A 21,190-nucleotide genomic window follows, 5' to 3' on the forward strand; every position below is an offset into this window, starting at 1 on the left:
TTTTTTGGTTAAATTCCAGAAATGTATTCCTTTAATCCCACGAAGTAGTTATAGATGAAGAAACTGAAAGTCAGACTTTTCAGGTAACCCTTGATGAAACTAGGATTACAGCCACTTTTGATATCAAAACCACCTTACCCTTCTCTACTAATGCTGCCTCATTAGGTAACCATTTGTGAACAGTACAGAATATTAAATCTCAATAAAGTAGTGGACCCTCAATATGTTGAAATGTAAATATTTAGAAAGCTCCTCCAAGTTTATGAATACAGTGTAGTGACTGTAATAGGGCTTTCCTGGTTTCTGATACTATTGATGAGCAGTAGTTATAAAACAATACATTATGGCGTTTAACAATCCTATTAATAATACAAGATTCTGATTTACAGGTAAACATGAATGCAACCAAAGATATGTTTTTAGAGCTTTCCATTATGTAGACACTACTTCCACTTGTGTTCACAGTTTCTATTCAAGCCAGTTGCTTGCTTTGAAAACATTTTTTTCCTTGTCTCTTACTCTTCCATTTCCACCACAAGAACCAGTTTGATTTTCCCTCTTACTTGAGGCTTTCCTAATGTCTCTAATTATCCAGATCCTTCCTTTCTCTAGGCCTGGCATTTAACGCCTACATCATTCATCTGGTACATGTCAAATGTTGCCTATTTCTGCACTTAAGAACTCGTACGTGTGACCTTCTTCCCAAGTTCTTTGAGGTCAGGAATGGTGTATTAGTCTAAGTATTAGTCCCCATGTGACTAACAAAAACCTTTGAAAAACTATTAATGGCAAATCGTTTTCTCATTGATAAATCTGAGGCCTAGTAAAATCCAAAAAGACTCCTGAATAGTTAAGTAATGAATTATGTTAATTATGGTTTTAATGATGAGTGTATTTATTGGTTTCATAGTTTTTAAAAATCAGATGCACCCTGTACATCTCCACTGGAATCTCTTAATCATTGTAACTATCATTTTTGTTTCAAAAAGTCTTGATTAACTTGAATATTAATTTCTAGTACCATGCAAGTTAGATACGTTTATGTAATTTAGTACTTATAAGAAGAAAATTTTTTTTATAAAATTAAGAGTATATATACATATATAATTATATATGTATATACTGTATAAGTATATACTTAATATACTTATATAAGTGTACATACAAGTATATATATCATTATACATACTTGCATATATCATGTATAGCACTGTATATATATAAAAAATCACTATATAAACATAAAATGCTATATACACACAAATATACATTTTTGATATATGTCATATATAATATAGTATATACATACTATATATGTAGGATATCTATCAATATTTTATGTATATTGACATATATAATGATATATGTATAAATCAAGCAAACCATTGGAAAGTGATGATTCTGAAAGATGGCAAGTGTAATCTTGCAAGTACCTTCACTTATATACCATGTTAGGAAGAAAGAAAAGACCAGAATATATGTGGTTATGGTATTTTTATATGAAATATTCTCTTACACATAATGAACTATAAACACATTAAACTATCAGCATTATCCATGAACTTGCATTTAAACCATTATATTGCAGTTCTACCTTCTTCAATAACTGTCGCTTTATTATTTTCACCTCAAGACTCTGATTGTTTATTTTATGAGATACACTTTATGGTACTTGCATTTATAGTAATTGGGCAACTCACTACATAGTACAACAACTGGAAAACATTTTGCTAGCCCAAGTCTAAGTCTTCATAAACATGATCAATTTTGTAATAAGCAGAAGTTGTTAACATAGAAATGATTAATGTTTCCTATCCAAAACAACATCTAGGCTTCCTTTCAGTTAAAAAAGTAAATTTAAATTCACTGAAGTATGGAGAGGTAATCCTCATGATGAATGAAAATTAATTGTTTTACAGACTTAGTAGCAGAAGTGCAATCCATATACAATTTATATTAATGTTAGCATGGTTGATTATGCATGCCCCTTTCTTCCTCACTCCTCTAGAAAACCTTAACAGAATATTTTTACTAAAGGACTTAATTTCACATTAACCATACCTTCATATAGTAAAAGCCAGTGTAAGATAGAAGTGTAAACCGTTGCTTTTCAAAACTAGCTGCACATAGCAAAGGGAAAAAATAAGGCGCCCACACCCAGATCCAACTACAAAGACTGTAAGTTAATTGGTCTGGGGTGGTTGCAGGCTTGGTATTTTGAAAAGATCTCCAGACTATTCCAGTGTGCACAAAGGTTGACAATGACTGATGTAAACCAAGGACATAAATACTGGTGTTTTGAGTTATAATTTAAAAAATAATGAAAATCTTATAACTAGTCACACTATCCCAAAATAATAATGCTATTTAAACAAATAAAAATAAGTAAATCCAAATAAAATAACACTTTAGAAAATGTGGCATGAAGTATTTTTAAGTATTAATAATAACATTAAGGATGTGGGACATTCAGATACAAAGGATAAGCTTTATATATTATTTATTAAATATACTTTGCTGCTTCAGTGATGACTTGGAAGAAAAGGGAACATGTCTTTGGGGAAAAAAGGTACATCACACAGCGTGGCAGAGTTAATTTTCATTTAGAATGAAGTAAACTTTTAGGAAGAATTCATTTTTCTTTTTAAAGACATTGAATGAAGTGGTAAGGACAGATTTTAATCAGTAATACACTATTGCAATAAGGAAGTGGGTCCATCATGAACTGAACTCCGCTTGAGTTGGTACAGAGGTGACTGGGTATTTTTAAGGGAGAATGAAGGAGTAGAGAAGGGGCAAATAGGATCTGAGTGAGTTTCTGACTCTTAATAGAGTCGGAAAACCGAAAAATTGCAAAGGACTGGTCTTTATAAATGCTGATTAGGCTAGCCAGTCTGTTAGCTGGAAATTCTAGTTAGGATTCTATCCTTCCACAGACTGGGAAATAGAGACCCTATCCTTCTTGATGATTACATTTTAGTGAAATGGCTTTCAGGCCCTGGAAAAAGACAATACTGAATTGTAGGACATACGTATACATCTTAACACAGAGAGAAGGGATTTGCACTTGTAAGCCCTTTTTAGTAAAAGCTCTAAGAAATGGTGGTCAGGGCCCTATCTTCAGGTGTTGGCTGGAACAAACAATAAACTCTTTTGGCAGCCGTGAGCTTTCTCAAACAGGCACTTTAAATATGACTAGGGTCATCCTAGAAATATGGCCTTGAGCTTTAGAAAAGATGTTAGTATTTGCTTAAGTCTTTTATTGTGGGGAAAGGAGGAGGACAAAACCATTTGTGTTGAGAGGCTGTAGTTTGTGTAGGCCAGGTTTGAGGCCTAGTCAAGAACATGGCCCTGAAGAGCCTGGCTAGAGTTTGGTTAAAGAGAAAATTTTTATCATTATCTTTGTCACTAAGATCTAATTGCACTCATCTTTTACCTGTTTTTGTTGGACACATATCTCTGTCACTGCCATGCCCCAGTATATTCCATCTGCCTGGAATATTCTTCTGCGCTGTCTTCTTCATCTCAATAGTCATACTAAGCCCTCAGGACTCAAACAAAATGCTCCCTCTGCCAGGAGGCCTTCCCTGGCCACCTCTGTTCTGAGTTTGACTTCATTCTCTTATTATTTTCTTCTATAGAACTCCATGTTACCCCAGTCAGGAAGCTTACAGCTGTGATTTTAAAGTGCTGTTTTGGGTTATCCTTCATTAGACTGTAAACTTTATGAAGGCAGAATTTGTTCAATGTCAGCCTGAGCTAGTAGTTTAACTTCTAGCCCAATGCAAATTAAATACTTGTTGAATGAACACATGTTGAACTTTATCCAATATTATTCTGAATTGGTATCATATTCAATAGGTGGATTGAGTCCTTTAAACCCACTGGGTAGCAGTGTCTTTCCAAGTGTTGACTAATGTCCTGTGCTGCTTTGTTAAAAGCGTGACACTTTGGGAGGCCAAGACGGGCAGATCACGAGGTCAGGAGATCGAGACCATCCTGGCTAACACGGTGAAACCCCGTCTCTACTAAAAATACATTAAAAAAAAAAAAAAAAAAAAGCCAGGCGCGGTGGCGGGCGCCTGTAGTCCCAGCTACACGGGAGGCTGAGGCAGGAGAATGGTGTGAACCCGGGAAGCGGAGCTTGCAGTGAGTGGATATTGCGCCACTGCACTCCAGCCTGGGTGATAGAGCAAGACTCCATCTCAAAAAAAAAAAAAAAAAAAGTTAAAAGTGTGACAGAGATCTCCATCCTTGTCAACATAACTGCATCTCCGCAGAGTTTGGCTCTTGCACTTCACTCCTTTAGCAATTCCAGTGTGTGGTCCATTTCCTCAGTCACCTGCTGTTTGCCTTTCCCCTTTTATCTGGTTCTGAGATTGACCTTTCCAGAACACCATATTTCTCTTATACTAATCTTCAACGGTAGTCATCCTAGTGAACCCTTCTCACTTCATCTTCTTAGGATTTTCTGGTAATAAGTTCTACTCATTTAATCAGGGACCCAAAAGCCTTCAATGGGGCAAGGTATCTTGGCACTTATAAACTCATCCTGACCTCCTTCATCCCCTCCAGTGGGTGGCTCCAGTGAATATAAGATGATGTCTCTACTCTAAGTTTCTAAGTTTCCTATATCATTTTCATAATTTTTTTTTCCTTTAAGAGACAGGGCCTCACTCTGCTGCCCAGGCTGGATTGCAGTGGTGGGATCATAGCTCACTGCAGCTTGGAACTCCAGTAACTATTTGATGTTTTCTGGCATTTAATATTGAAATTAACATTAGCCAGAATAAGAAGTATAATTAGCTGCTTGTAATAAGCATGTTAATAAGCATAATTTATTCTAAAACATATTACCTCATGTTTAAAGGGTTTTAATCAAATAAAATCTATGTAGGATCTCCTCAAGACAGTGAGGACCTTAAAGCTAACTTAAAAATTATACAAATTAATTTATATGGAGATATAATTATTTTATAATCAATAAAAATAGACTTCTGTAGACCCACGGTAGTGTTTAGGATATATGGAGTTTACAAGTAAAGAACTAAGGATCTGTATCTCCTGAAATTTAGAAGAGAAATAGTAATGAAAGATTGTATGGTATTTTAGATCAGGTTAGAATAATAAAGTGTCAAGAAAGTGAATACAAGCAATATAAAAAGTCTCAGATGAAAAGTTATACCATAACATATTTTCCGTAACACGGCATATGAATAGGCTTCAAAAAGTACTTGAATACCTTTCCATGGATTCTGTAGGTAATTCTGTTGCAGGAATGTAAGTTTGATTCCCTTTTTCATAGACTGTTAGTTCAAAGACTGAACAACTTTTACTCCATATGTTTTTTCTTCATATTTTTTCAAAAGGGAATGTGTCTATTCACTTTTTTGCATAAATACAAAATGCCAATATAATAATAATAGCAGATGCTTCCTGCTTGCTTGCTGCATGCCAGACATTGAGTGGTTTACATCCATTTCCTCATTTACTGTGTTACATTGGTATCAAATACTCTTACTTGATTTAATTGCATTCTTTTTTCTGGTATCCTCTCTTGTGCCTTTCTCTGCTCTTTTTCGGTATTCCATTCCACTATGTTTTCTCCACCCACCTTCAGTCCAAATTACTCAACTGCTAATTATGCTACTCACGTTTCATCGTTTCATTTTTAAAAACAAGTGCTTTCTTCACTTTGATGTGTCATTAACCAAAAACCAATTTCACATTGGAGAAAAATATAAAAGCAGATTTTATATTTTTCTGAATTCGACTGGTTTAGTCAAAATGGTGCAAGCAAGTGGTATGTATGTATAAACCAGCCTTAAGTAAAAAACATTAACAACAACAAAAACAAAATAAAACATGAGCTGAAGAGGAGGAGTTCTCTGAATGTGAAGTGGTAGATTCCATATCAGTATAGGCTCTTTTGTGAAGAAATCTGTGACAGAGGATGGAAGAAACAAAATAGTTCACAAAAGGTGTGGGTGAGGGGTTGACAAAGAAAATGTGTAACACAAAATGTGGACATTTGTGAGGTATGCCTCAATGCTTTGCATTCATAATTTGCATATTAAGAAGTCACGCATCTGCACGTTAATGAATCCCCAACTAGTCTCTGACACAATAGACTGATAGTCCCTGGAGGAGTCATTATGGCCTATCATGTCAATGATCCGCATATTAATGACTCTTATATGCTCATCAACAGGTAGTGTAATAGGCTTCCATTGAGTTCTTTTCCATTTGCTTTATAAATATATCCTCTCTTCTCTTTTTTGTAATACTATTGTGAAGAATTGACAAAAAGGTGCATTAAGATGACTTTAATGTGTGACATAAGTTCACCAAAGCATTAAATTTAGAAACAATGCTTTAAGACTTACTGAATCTGCCTAGAAAACTTTTCAAATGCTGTGAAATACAAATCCGGTGTAATAATAGGGTTCTTGTTTGGATTTTAATGCAAACTCATCCAATTTACTGTATTTCTATTTTTCCTGATACATAAATTTATGGCACGATTAACATAAGTAGAATAACTAATTTGAAAATATGTTTGTAAAATGGAATTGCTTGAAAATAGGTATACATTCCAAAAGATTTCATATCATAGAGGCATCTAACCACTTATAAAAACTATAAAGCAGTAACTGATAATATAAACAAAAACATAGAGGAAATACTAGACATATATTTGACTGCATAGCAATCCAGAAACATGCCCAGGGTCTAAAAAATGACTTCATATCTTTTAAAGTTAACATTTAAATAAAAGTATCACAACAATGCAGTATCTTAACATTCTAACTTGCTTTGGCATGCTTTAATTTTGTTAGTCCTAATTATTTAAGATTTCTGATTTTTTTTAAACAAATGTAAAAATCTATGATTTACCATAAAACATATTGAAGCATTGCTTTTCCAGTATTTTTATTGAGTTATGCATCATTTCACCTGATTTACTCTCCAGATAATGGGAGGGCTATTGACACACATTTGAAATTCTTTGTCAAGAGCCAGGAATGAGATAGAAGCTAGGAAAAAAGTTGAAGTTTGGTACTTTTTTCTCCTTAAAAAATAACAAACAAACCACATGAAAACATCTCATCTTGGGGAACATTAGAGGTCACACATGCTCAGGTCACACACACACTGCAGTTTGATGCTGTGAGCTCACACCTGCCACCCTACTGGGTAAGATATTCCTCTCTTGAGCGCTGTCACTTCTGAATGATTTGATTTCAAAGTTCAGAAGTCTCATCCCCTCCTGTATTCGTTCCTTCTCCAAACCCTTCCAAACATATACTGAGAATATTGGTTTACATTTAAGATCACCTTTTCTTAACAACTGTTTTCAAAATAATATGTTAATTCAAATGCAGTAGAGTCTGAAGGTTAGAGCTCAATATTTAACAAATCAAGTGACTTAGGTGAAGTTTACTGTAGATTCCATGGAAGAAACAGGTTTTGTTGAACTGGATTAGTTGACTCAGTGGTCATGACTCTAATAATGATTTTTTATACAATCACAAAAAATTAACAACATTATGAAGAAAATAACGCCTGAAATTTAGTATCCCTAGGAAAAAAATACACATGACAACACACTGATTATTTTTGAAGGCTGTAGGCGTTATAAAGCTGTCAGCATATGTTGTGAGGAAATTGTGGAGATAAGACTTCTGAGGTGGCAAGACTCTCAGCTAGACAGTCGCTACTTTCTTGCTACCCACCTGTTCCAAGGGTGACTATTGCTTCATTTAAGAACGCAGGTAAAATAAGGACTTTAGGCCAATAAGTTTGACATTTTTTTAAATGGTATCTCTCTGAAGTATATTCAGTTGTTCTGGTATCCATCACTGAAAAACATTTGATTTTTCTCTCAATTGAATATGATTGGCAGATTGTAATGGAGTTCTTTGGGCCAGGTTTATCTGTAAGTCTTCTTTTACTTATGACATACGAATTCTGCTTGTAATTAGATCTCATTCCAAAGCAACCTAAATGCTTTTTGGTTCGCACTTGGACCTCCCAGATTCTAATTAGTTATGCATTAGATCCTGAAAATTGAGTGCCCCTTTGGAGAGTACGCAGCTACAGAATTGCACATGGTGCCCAATCCAATCAGAGAATTAAGTCTAAAATGTCTTTTTTCCCTACTTCCTTTGGGGTAAGCTAGAAAAAACACCGCCACCTACCTCTTTGTCACGACAAAGCAGATTTAGACCGGTTATCCTTGGTAGGAACTGAAGAGTTAAAAAATGAAGAAACTTTTGAAGAGAGACTTAGCAAAGAATTCTCCAATAAGATTGTTTTTCCGTCGCTTTTCTGTCTGCTGTTGAAATTTCCTGGATCAATAAGGCAAAGTACCTTTTGTTTTCAGTATGTTCTCAAGATCAAGCTCCGAGGTACTGGACAATGTTCTAACTTAGATATTGAAATAGAGAAGATTTTTAGAAATGCAACAATTCAGTTTTATGCAAAGAGGAAGATAATTCAATGAAACAATCTGGTCACAAACATACTGGTATGTTCTAAGTTACTTGAATGCTTGAGCAGTTCAGTACAGTTTCCCCAATGGGCTTGTGGTTTTACATGGTTTATAGTCACATTTTAAAAGTAATAAATTAGCTTATGTAATAGGTATATTCAATGTATTGTTTTTCTTAATCAATTATAGATATTGGCAATGTTTTACTTTTGTAAAGGTTTTCTTTTCCATAAACAAAATATCATGGAAATACACCATTCCATTACATGTAGTAGAAATAATATAAGATTAGCTCACAAACTCTGCACGTGAGATTTCTGTGGTATTAAATTTAAACTGATAATACAGATCATATGATTTAATTGACAATTTATCCTTGGCTATATTGCAATTTTAGATTGTCAAGAAAGTGAATACAAGCAATATATAAAGTCTCAGATGAAAAGTTATACCATAACATATTTTCCATAACATGGCATATGAATAGGCTTCAAAAAGTACTTGAATGCCTTTCCATGGATTCTGTAGGTAATTCTGTTGCAGGAATGTAAGTTTGATTGCCTTCTTCATAGACTGTTAGTTCAAAGATTGAACAACTTTTGTTGTTCAGCATTTCTCTATTTCTTATTGGAGAATTGATTCTACCAGCATTTTTGTTTTTGAAAAATATTAGGAATTTTTCCAATTAAACACCTCTAAATGATACTCAGAATACTCCTATTAGTTATACAGATGTAGAGCTCTTAAACTGCAAGGCATGTTATTTAATATTAAAGCTGAGAAGGCAAATTGGTTCCATTTTGAGCAATGAAGGGGTTGATGGGTAGTGGCTGCCTTGCCGTGTAAAAGAAAAGTAGTGGGGCTCAGTATGGCCACAGCAAGGAAGTTCCTTTATCTGTTATCAGTGCTTGCCATGAGTGTTAGAAAGGTCAGCATGAGTGTATTCTATTTGTGGTCTTCTAAGCTAATCCAGAGCTTTCACTTTATAGATAAGAAATGTGATGCCCACCAAAAAACAACGTTTCGGTCAAAACCAAAACAAAACGATGTACCTTACTGTGTCAGTTATTAGTTTCCAGATTCAGCATAGAAGAATATAAAGACATTTTTAAAATTCTCACTTTTTTTCTTGAGATTATTTTTTGGGTTTTTTCAATGCCTGTTAATCATGCCAGACTGTATTCATTTTGTTTTCATTTCTGGCATTATGAAGAAACTGAACCTAATGCATCTTTTCATCCTTAATTCCTTCTGCATAGTTCCTTAAATTTGTTTTTCCTCAGGCACTTCTCTTCACAGTTAGACACTGATCTCTCTTTTAACCAAATGTTTCTCTTCTGCTTTTGGTTTTATTCCTGATCAAGAGAAGACTAGCCAGTACTGTAACACCAAAGGAAAATATATTAAGCTGTAGTAGTTGGGTAATGTATTATGAATTTTGCCTATTGTTAAGTATAAGCCTTTACTTTCTTCCTTTCTTCAATATATGAGTGGCTATGAAATGGCAGAATTCTAGAAAGTCAATTTTTAGAGAAGCTGCAACATAATATTATGAAAAGAAACAGTCCACAATACACTATATAATTATTTATCCTTGGAAAACCTATTCCATACAAACATTTCTGTATGTGTCCACTTAGTGCCAATGATGATATACTTTTCTTGAATGACTTTTTAAAAATCTCAAAGGAGGCTCATATTATTTCTGATTTTAAAGGTCATTTATTTTCCTCTCTTTCATGGGGGTGAAGGAGTATGAAAGAAAAAAAATGAGATCACAAGCTTTGAATGAAGAGGGCTGGTCTGAACTTGAGTAGTTTCACATTTAGTTTTTAGTTGTTTATCATAAAGAGAGAGGTGATGCCCAAGAATTCCAAGTTTGGTCCTGTTTAGAAAATTCTGAGCACTTTCAGGCTGAGTATTAGGGAGACACAAATACAATATTCATGATTCACTTTGGAAATGATCCCTTTTCATGCCAACATTTTGATTCCTCTTGGAGCAGAATTAGGCTTTGCTGCTTACAACCTAATCCTGCCATTCACCTTAACTGGTTGGGTAATTCCATCACATCAGACTTAGACTTTGTGGCATAGATCTTTAAGAGGCTTTGCTCATTTTTTAAGAGACATATGGGGTTTTAGCACAACGACATCATAGGACCTTTGGAAAAACTATATTATTATACTAAAAACGACTACATTTTGACAGTGTTAAAATTAATTGTAACTCCAAAAGCAAAAGTGGAACATATCCAGAAGCTGCAGTAATATTAACATGGTGCCTAAATCCTGGTACTGAATAAATCAATTGGGTAATGAAAGAAGGTGCAAATTATCATGCCAGTGTACATTATATTTGGAGAGGATACTTTTAAACAAAAGGTTACGGTCACCGAAGATCTAATGAGTTTTTTTTGAAGGGTGCTCTTCTAATAATAAGGGTATATTTAAATGGCTGAGCAAGTATGCTATCAAGGACTGCACATTTTACTCTTAGAAGTACCTTGCATATTAAATATATGAGAGAATATGGTAAGCATTAAAAGTATAGATAACTCAGCGTAAAAGAAGCAGCATATAAATTTGTTTTTGTGATAATTAGAATTAATGATCAGTGTGCCATTTACTACATTTCCTAATAAAAATAATAATTTAGTAAACACTTTCATGTGTTGGAAACTATGCTAAATAATTACTCTGTGTTAGGAGTAGGCAAGATTTTGGAGAAAAATTAGACGCAGAGAGGTTGATTAAGTATCTTGACTGAAGTCACATGGTGAGTAATTGACTTAGTAAGTGTTAAGTAACCGGAAAGACTGAGATTTGCATGCAGGTTTTTTTTTTGTTTTTTTTTTCACCACAGATTGACCCTTTATGGAAAGAACACTAACATAATGACTAAGAAACTTAGAGCTAGTTATGGATTTGCCACTAGTTGGTTAGTATGACTTCTGCCATATTGTTTAACTGGCCTTTAGTTTTCTTTTCCCTATAAAATGATGGGATGAGACAATCCAAGTGTGAGGTCTCTTACAAATCTGAGAGGAATTTGGAGTAAAAAATAAAATAAACTTTCTGTAAGTTGCATGGGGCTCAGAGGTAAAGAGTCTGTCGAACTCACATTTTTGAATGATTAATAGCTGACTTAGAAACACAATTTTTTTTTTCTTATTAGATAGGTTGAAAATGTCCATCAATTTCTACCCCAATGATGTTTCATTATTTTATTCTGTAAGTCACAGAAGATGATTGGTCTATTCTTCAATGTGTTTCTTCTTTTCTGGGTACATATGAGATACACAAACATTTATTCTTTTGTGCACAGAGCTATAGCTTGTAGCATAATTGTGGGTAACTTGCTGGAAAAGTTTGAGACATAAAGAGGCACTTTGTATACCACATTCCTGGAGTCTGAGTGTTTGCCTGCAGATATTCTTTTTCAATATGTGTAGTTAGACAAGCACTAGTGCACCTCAGCTAACTATGAGGTTCCAGTTAAAATGCAGATTCCCACTGCCCACTCAGAGATGCTGATTCAGTAGATCCGATTTCTGGCCCCGAAGCAGCATTTGTAGTAAGTACCAGGTCATTTTCACATAGGAGGTCTGTGAACCACATTTTGAGAGGCACTGTTTGGGTTTAAATTTGTGTCTCTTAAGCTAGTTGACTACCAATTGGTTGGTGCCCTGGGCCTTTAGTCTTCCATTTTTACTAAATTGTGTCTTGGATTACTTAACAAGTTGAGAATAATTCTTTTTTTACTTATAAGGTTTTTGAATATAATGCCTTAAGCTTGGAATTGCTTCTCTTCTTTTCTCTAGCTAAGGCTTCTTATTTAGGTTTCAGCTTATGGGCCATGTCCTTCTAGAAGGTATTCCTACCCCACTCTGTTCGTCACGGAGCTCACGGTTGTCATACCCTGGAGCTGCTGCTTTATGTACTTGTCCACTCTCCCCATTGGCTTGTGAGCCTTCTGAGGGCAGGGACGTCTTGCTTTTTGTGACAATCCAGTGCAACATTTCATAATTGGTGGGCACCCACTAAATATCTGTTAAATGATGATGGATTGAATGAATAAATACAGATTGCTATACATTTAAAATTGCTACTACATGTTACAAGTGTAACTATTGCCTGGAAAACATTAATTTGTTATGTTCAGCACATATTTAATGTCTATTAGAAGTCATCACATAAAATTTCAATATGATGTCTCACTTCTTTGAAGTGAGGGAAAATTTACCTTAACTTATAAAGACAGTGCAAGCCTGTGTGCAATGATACTGTAAGGGAAAAAGGAAAAATGTCAATCTGGGCATTTTTCATTCAACAAACACTAGTTTTTACTTCCCAGTTGGTTGAAGAGTTTTACAAGTTTAGCACATATCCTTCAATAAAACTTACCCTCTTTCTTTCACCCATGCTTTTCCTTTTAAATCTCCACATCAAATGATGGTGGTTCCATCCTTATAGATCTCCAAATTAGAAGCTTCTGCACAATCCTTTATTTCTTGATTATCTTAAGAGTTATGTAAATAGTAGCAAACCATGCTTTAAACTCATATGAAACTAGTAAGAAGCAGGGGAACTGGATTTGGGGCCAGGAATTGCAACTACAGGAATGACTCTCCCACCTGCCTATCATCTAGGAAGGAACAGTCTGCATAGCTAAATCCAGTGGGGCAGGGAGATATATTGTTGTCTACACGAGGAGTTTGCAAATCTGGCCTCACATCAAAATCATTTTAGGAAATTTTTAGCACCATCATTCTCTGTGCCCCAACTTTACCTCCATATGCAGGTCTATATTAATTTAGATTTTACAGAGGTAGGGCCTGAAGTTTCTGACATGAAAGGCAATTCTAGGAACTGTTGATGTATTTGAGATCTATCGTATTTATGAGAGAGGGGAGAGACAAGGTAACAGGGCTTCTAAACAACTGAGATTAAAATTTAAAGTTCCTCTGTGAATTTGATTTCTAGTTCCTTAGAAATTCCTCCAGTAGAATGCCCAAGGGGGCATTCTAAAGGTTGGTAAGAACTCCTTAGAATGTTAGTCACCCAGGTGACTAGTGTGAATAAGAAAACATTTTATTTTCCTCAGTGAACGACTGGAATAAAAATCAAAAACCTAGAAATAACTTACTGGTTTACCATCTAGACATGTGTACCAGAGATTAGGGAGGAACCCTGAAAAAGGTGTCCACATGAACTCCTGGGAAGCAAGTCACCCAGCACATAAAACATCAAAACCAATCTGCAGACTAATTCAAGACCTTGCTGACCTGTAGTGCAGGATCCCTCAGTTAACCGTCTTGGCCTAGGTCTTAGAAGGGGCAACAATGTAGATTTCTAATTCTGATGAATGCGACCGAGGTTGGGTAGAAAAGGGCTTTAAAAAACATCTGTGTACAGCATATTGATCAAATCATATTAATGCTACATCAAAAATTAAAACTCACATTTGGTTCTTTTTCTCTTTCTTCATTAATAGTACCCTTCGCCCTTATTTTGTGCCTGAAAATGTTTCAGGAGCCTCTGATTAGTCTTTCTGCTCCATTGTGGCTCATCCCATCCAGTTTCTCCTGTACATTACCTCCAGAAATAGGTTGGTAAATGTAAATGTGACCACGTCTCTCTCCTGTTTAGCCCTAACCCCCCATGCCACTGGTTAAAAAGTACCTAAGTAATTCAACCTCATTTTGCCTGCTATGCTAAGCCCTTTACAATCTGGCTTGAACTAACTCTCATTCTACCCCTTGGCATTCTTTCCCCAAACAGAGTCCAGCCCTTTGAATATCTCATTGTTTCTAGATGTGACTTTTTCTTTTGTGCTTTTTTTTTTTTTTTTTTTTGAGATGGAGTCTCGCTCTGTCTCCCAGGCTGGAGTGTGGAGTGCAGTGGCGTGATCTCAGCTCACAACAAGCTCCGAGCTCCACCTCCTGGGTTCATGCCATTCTCCTGCCTCAGCCTCCCAAGTAGTTGGGATTACAGGTACCCACCACCATGCCTGGCTAATTTTTTGTGTCTTTAGTAGAGATGAGGTTTCATTATGTTGACCAGGCTGGTCTCAAACTCCTGACCCTCGTGATCCGCCCTCCTCGTCCTCCCAAAGTGCTGTGATTACAGGTGTGAGCCACCACACCTGGCCCTTTTGTGCTTTTTTAGTCTTGTCTTTGGCCACCTGTTGTTCCCTCTGCCTACAATGACTGTATTCTTCTCTAATTGGGAAACTTCTAGTCATCCCTAAAACCTAAATCAGAATGTTAGTGACTTTGAGATAAACTTCCTGATTCCTCTAACAGTCTCCTGATAACTTCTGTCCTTTCTCCTTATTTCTAAGAGAATATCATATACCATTGTTTATTATAGTACTTATCACTTATAGTAATTATAATTACCTGTTGATATGTCTATTTCCATCTTCACATTATAGATTCCTTGAGATAAGAAACTAGGGCATATTTATTTTCAATTTCTCAGTGTTTGTTATAATTCATGACACGTGGATTATTTTAAAATATCTATTAGAAAAATAGAGACCATGATTAAATAATATAGATGACTATATTATATAATTTAAGGTAGAGTGGAAACAAAGTATTGTTCCATTAATTAATTTTTTACTTTTTAATTTCTAAAATTATAATAATTTTAAAATTATGTTTAAATCTTGACTCATTATTGACTCTATAATTGAAAACATTGTCCTGAACTCTGAGGGGTAATACTTTAAGTCTTAGAAGATAAACAAAAATGTACATATTTTAAAATATTAGATTATTTTCTGAAATTAGACGAGGAAATAAGAGAAGCACACTGTCACAGTAATGTTGGCAAAAGGTAAAGAGGAGAAGCGAGGATGGAAAGGATGCTGTGCAGTTATTGACTCAACAGCATTTATTATGCCACTATTATGTTTCAGGCACTGTTAGCCACTGTGAATACAGAAAAATACGAAACTCTCCTTTACCAAAAAGAACTCAAGGAACATAAAGGGGAAATGAGAGATATTCAAAAGTATACTTTCTTCATGTCACAATTTTCATGGTTCTGGGCCCTATCATCATCAACCATCAAGTTCTTTGTCTTTTTTCTCAAATGTTCTAAAGCTCTTGAATTCAACTCTTTAGATGTAATTAGTCATATGACTAGCACTTTGAATTTCAGAGTGGCATTTTATTAATAGACATCCTCTAATGTGGGCCAGAGAGTAATCCATCTATCCTCATAAATTATTTGAAACTAGAATTGAACTATTTAGATATTTCAAATTATTAATAAGCACCTGCAAAACAACCACCCAAAACAGTGACTGAATTCTCATTTCCTGATTCCTTCCCCCTAATTTGACCCACCTGTATTAGTCTGTTTTCATACTATAATTTACAAAAGAAAGAGGTTTAATGGATTCACAGTTCCACATGACTGGTGAGACCTCACAATCATGGCAGAAGGCAAGGAGGAGCAAGTTACATCTTACATAGGTGGCAGTGGGCAAAGAGAGAGCTTGTGCAGGGAAATTCCTGTTTTTAAAAACATCAGATCTCATGAGACTCATTTACTATCATGAGAATGGTGCAGAGAAGACCCACCGCCTTAATTCAGTCACCTCTCTCTGGGTTCTTCCCAAGACACATGGGAATTGTGGGAGTTACAATTCAAGATGAGATTTGGGTGGGGACACAGTCAAACCATATCACCACCTGATATAGCCATAATATCATAAAAATCAAGTTATTTTTAGTGTAATTGTTTATTATAAAATTACTTATCACTTGCTATATAAATATAATTTATAATATATAACAAACCATAGAGACATACAACAGTATGGATAAATCTTATCAATATAATATTAAATGAACAGTTCCAAAGTATTATAACAGAGGACATTCTTATTAAGCTAAAACTACACATATGTAAATAAAATTACTTGTCCCTTGCCATATATATTATAAAGTTATATTTAACTATATATAACTCTGTAATTTATATAAATATATTAAATATTATATATAGGTATATATAGCTATAACTGTATAATTTATATTATAACTGTATACAGCAAGGGACAAGTAATTTTATTTACATATATAGGTAGCTTTTAGCTTAATAAAAAGAATGTCCTGGCCGGGCGCGGTGGCTCAAGTCTGTAATCCCAGCACTTTGGGAGGCCGAGACGGGTGGATCACGAGGTCAGGAGATCAAGACCATCCTGGATAACACGGTGAAACCCCGTCTCTATTAAAAAATGCAAAAAACTAGCCAGGCGAGGTGGCGGGCGCCTGTAGTCCCAGCTACTCGGGAGGCTGAGGCCGGAGAATGGCGTGAACCCGGGAGGCGGAGCTTGCAATGAGCTGAGATCCGGCCACTGCACTCCAGCCTAGGCCGCGACAGAGCGAGACTCCGTCTCCAAAAAAAAAAAAAAAAAGTCCTCTGCTGTACTTTGGAATGGAATCGTTCATTTAAAATTATATTGCTAAGATTTATCCATATTGTTTGTCTCTGTGGTGTGTTAATTTTGAGTGCTGTATCATACTCCTTTTTGTGATATTAATAGTTTTGTATCTATTCTGTTGATTTGGGTTGGTTCAAGACTTATACAGCTAACAATGACACCATGAGCATTCCTTTAGATATCTCAGGTAATATATGCAAGAGTTTCTCTTGGGTATGCACCTGGGAGTGGAAGTAGTGGTCATCATTTATATAAATGTTGAATTTTGAAGATAATGTCAGTCAAATTGTTTTTCAAAGTGGTTTTACCTATTTATTCTCCCATCAGCAATGTATAAGAAAGCCTGGGGGGTCAGGTGTGGTGGCTCATGCCTGTAATCCTAGCACTTTGGGAGGCTGAGGCAGGTGGATTGCCTGAGCTTAGTAGTTCAAGGCTAGCCTGGGCAACATGGTGAAATCTCATCTCTACTAAAATACAAATTAGAATGTGGTGTCACGTGCCTGTGCCTGTAATCCCAGCTACTTGGGAGGCTGAGGCACAAGAACCTGGGAGGTGAAGTTGTAGTGAGCTAAGATTGCGTCACTGGACTCTAGTCTGGATGACGGAGGAAAATGTTGTCTCAAAAAAAAATTTTAAAAAGCCTACAGCTTCAGTCATCTTCAACTCTTGGTATTAATATATTTTTAATTTTTTATGAATTAAATGAGCATAAAATTATAACTCTTTGCAGTCTTGATTTCATTTATTCTCTAACAATGCTGACCGTCCCATTATGTACTTATTGACCATGTGTTTCCTCTTCTCTGATATGTCTGCACCCTTGCCCCCCTACACACAGTGAATTGTTTGTGCTTTCTTGTTGATTTGTAGGAGTTCATTATGTATTCTTGATGCTTATTTGTGTTGATTTTGTGTAATGAAAGCATCTTCTCCAACTTTGTAACTTCATTTTTACTGCATAGTCTCTTAATAAACATTTTAAATTTTACTACAGTTAAACTGACCAATTTTTTAAATCTTTTTTTTTTCTTCTTTCTTAATAAAATATTTCCTACTCTTAGGTCCAGAAGATATTCACATATATTTTCAACTAAGAATTTCAAGGTTTTTGACATTTAAGATCTAAATCCAACTGGTAGCCATTTTCTCTGTCTCAACTTACTGAAAAGTACCATATTTCCTATTGTCTGACATAGTATGTTTGTCATTTACCAAGGTTCTGGATATACCATTTGTCATATACCAAGGTTCTAAGCTCTCAATGTTGTCTTATTAGTTTGTCTGACTCTACCAATATAACACTACCTTAATAAATAAATCTTCATTAAAAATACTTAATCTGATAAAATTCCTCCTCCCTGCTATTTCTCAAACATTTTAGCTATCACTTGCCCTTTATTTTTCTTTTTAGAATAATATTTTCAAATTCTATAAAAAATGTTTTGATGTTTTGATTAGTATAAAATTTGTAGATCAATTTGTGAGAGAATTGACATCTTCATAATATTTTCTATCTATGAACATGGTATGTTTATCAACTTTTTGAGGATCTTCTTTAACACTCTTTGATATAATTGTATTACTTTCCCCATAGAAATGTTACACATTTTCTGTTTTTGTTTATAAATATTTGATATGATATTTAAATTGCATTTATTTCTACTTTTCTTTGTACTTGTCCCTGAATTTGAAGTTTTTCTCCTGTATTTCTATATTTGCATTTTAAGACACTAACATAAGAATACATACTTGAATACTTATTTTATCACCAAATAAGTTAAAGCAGGCTCCTGTCCTTTTGACTCGATCATTTTTTTAAGAATTCAACTGTTTTAGAGAATTGAATTGGAGAAGTGATAGATAGCATTTTGATTAGGTAAAACCAACAATCCTTGATTATTTTTCTTCTACAAATAATACTTTCAGTATTTTTATGGGAAGAGAGATGAAGCAGGAATAAATAAATGCTGTTTAATGGTTTATATATTTTTAAGCACATAAACATTATATACATGGAGAAGGAAAGATGTGTCAGCCTGCTGTTGGATTTCATAAAAATAAACTTTGGCATAGTTTTTGACCTCATTAAGCAATATGGGTTTATAAATTAAGTCAGTATCAATTATGCAAACAGTGTATTTTTCTAATAAAATTATATTTATATGGAAGCATTATGTTCTATAAGTGGGCCCACTAAAGATAATGTTTTTAGTAAAGTTAAAATTATGAATCATAAAAATATATAAAACTGAATTATCTTCTTGCATGGTCAGGATGGAAGAATTTTCAATTTCTCATGATTTGTGAATATAAAATTGGCCTTCCTGGGATTTGGATCAGAACTGCTCATGCAATGAAGGCTAGACTCTTATTACACAAATTCATCAGCCATTGCCAAGTTTCCAGATTTCTTTTGTTGCAGAAAAGTGGTTGAGAACAGTCACCATAAGGAAATTCAGTTGAGACAGTACAAGAAAATGTGTATACTGGGCCAAATATTTCTTATAAATTGACTTGTGACAACTATACACAAAGTGGGCTTTTTTTACCAACATTTTTCCTACTGAGTTTCATGGACAAATCTAAATTCTAATGACTCCACAAATACAACTACAAATAGATTACATTTGAAAGAAAAAGGTTTTGTCTTTTATAATCAGTGTGCAGGGTGTGCTAGAAAAGGAAATGTAACCCAAATCATTTTAAAGAAGGAAAGTGTATGCTATGCTTGCATATAAATGATCCAAAGTCTTGCTTATAAAATTGGCCTGTGGCAGTACATATATAAAGTCTTTTAACTGAGTATAAGTTTAGCTGCCTTTCAGTTTTTTTCACTTGTTTCTTTCTTACTTTTACTTTTGGTGGGTTTGGTTTTTTTTTTTTTTTTTTTTTTTTTTTTTTTTTTTTTTTTTGCTTTTCTGGACAGAGAGTTAATGTTAGTCCAACTGGAAGAATTTTGAGTAAACTGGAACACAAAAAATTAATTGAAATGTTAGCAATTTCCGTGACCACAAATGGACTTTCAGTTCATAAAATGTTATCATTAAGCCATGAGAAAAACATTCTCATTTGAAAAGATGAAATCCATTGAAGATAGAATAATCTACATTTACATGTATTTTTACTTTGGTTATATAAGTTTTAATATGAGAAACATACTCTGTTTAGAAATATGGCATGTTTGAATTATTTTTAAATTTTTCTACAACCAATACTTAGTATTACATCATTCCAAAAAGATCATTTTTATTTAAAAAAAATGCCAAGTAATATAGGAAAATAAGAAAGTTATATAATGTTTATTTGGCTTGTTACTGATTGAATTTCCCCCTGAATAAAAATACTTAGAAGATGCGGTCCCAGAAAAACATATAACATTTTCTTTTAAATTTAACAGTAAAGAAGAATCATCAGTAACATCAGAAGAAAATAACTTTGAGAATCCAAAGAATACAGGTAATATTCTTCATTAATTTTAAAACCAAATTTGTCTCTTTTGTTAAAGTCTACAATTAAAACAATCTTACATAGGCACAATTATATTAACTTTTCAGATACCTCTATCCCGGCAATCGTTTGTTCTCATGAGGACAAGGAAGATTTGGAAGCCAGTAATCAAAATGTAAAAGATGTAAACAGGGAACATGATGAACATAATGAAAAGGAATTAGAGTTGATGGTAAGTGTTCTGGTTGCCACGGTATTAGAGAAGATGAATCCATTTCTGCTTCAAAGATGCTGCAATGCCTGTCTTTCAATAGCTTCAACTAATATAATTTGCAAATGTGAAAGCACAGCCTATTCTGTCCTTGCATCTCTAGCTTGATCAACAAGGCACTTTGATTTCTGTATGTTGCTTCTGGTCTCTGCAGTGGTAAATTAATGACATTCATTTCTTATCTATTTACCAGCGGCTCTGAGTAATAGTTTGTAGGAATTACAGGAGAGGTAGCACTATCCTGATGTGCATTTCTAATCTTTGTGACAAGTGTATACTTAGCACAAATTCGTCTATAAAATGAGAGGGCTGGACTAGAGGATTGTTAGTGTCCTGTCCAACTCTATAAGTCTATGATTCTTACATGTAACAGCATTTTAAAAAATTCCATCCTTGTGATAATCTCCAAGTTCTATATCATTGTAGAGTATTAAATTACCAAGTAAAAAGAAAATAGCCTGTGCCATAATTTTAAAACAGGAAACAAATTCAGTACTATACAATTTAGTATTAAA

The 21,190-nt window shown here is 34.5% G+C and overlaps 1 protein-coding gene across 1 annotated transcript in view; it reads left to right on the top strand.

The window, feature by feature from the left end:
• The window catches only part of PPP1R3A (protein phosphatase 1 regulatory subunit 3A), a 40,222-nt gene that overhangs the window by 11,615 nt on the left and 7,417 nt on the right, over positions 1-21,190 (top strand). Inside the window, exons 2-3 of the mRNA XM_050782630.1 lie at positions 20,355-20,413; positions 20,512-20,636. Of these exons, the coding sequence (XP_050638587.1) occupies positions 20,355-20,413; positions 20,512-20,636 (184 nt within the window). The remainder of the gene's footprint in view (positions 1-20,354; positions 20,414-20,511; positions 20,637-21,190) is intronic.

Source organism: Macaca thibetana, chromosome 3, assembly GCF_024542745.1.
Source record: "Macaca thibetana thibetana isolate TM-01 chromosome 3, ASM2454274v1, whole genome shotgun sequence".
Taxonomy (NCBI): domain Eukaryota; kingdom Metazoa; phylum Chordata; class Mammalia; order Primates; family Cercopithecidae; genus Macaca; species Macaca thibetana.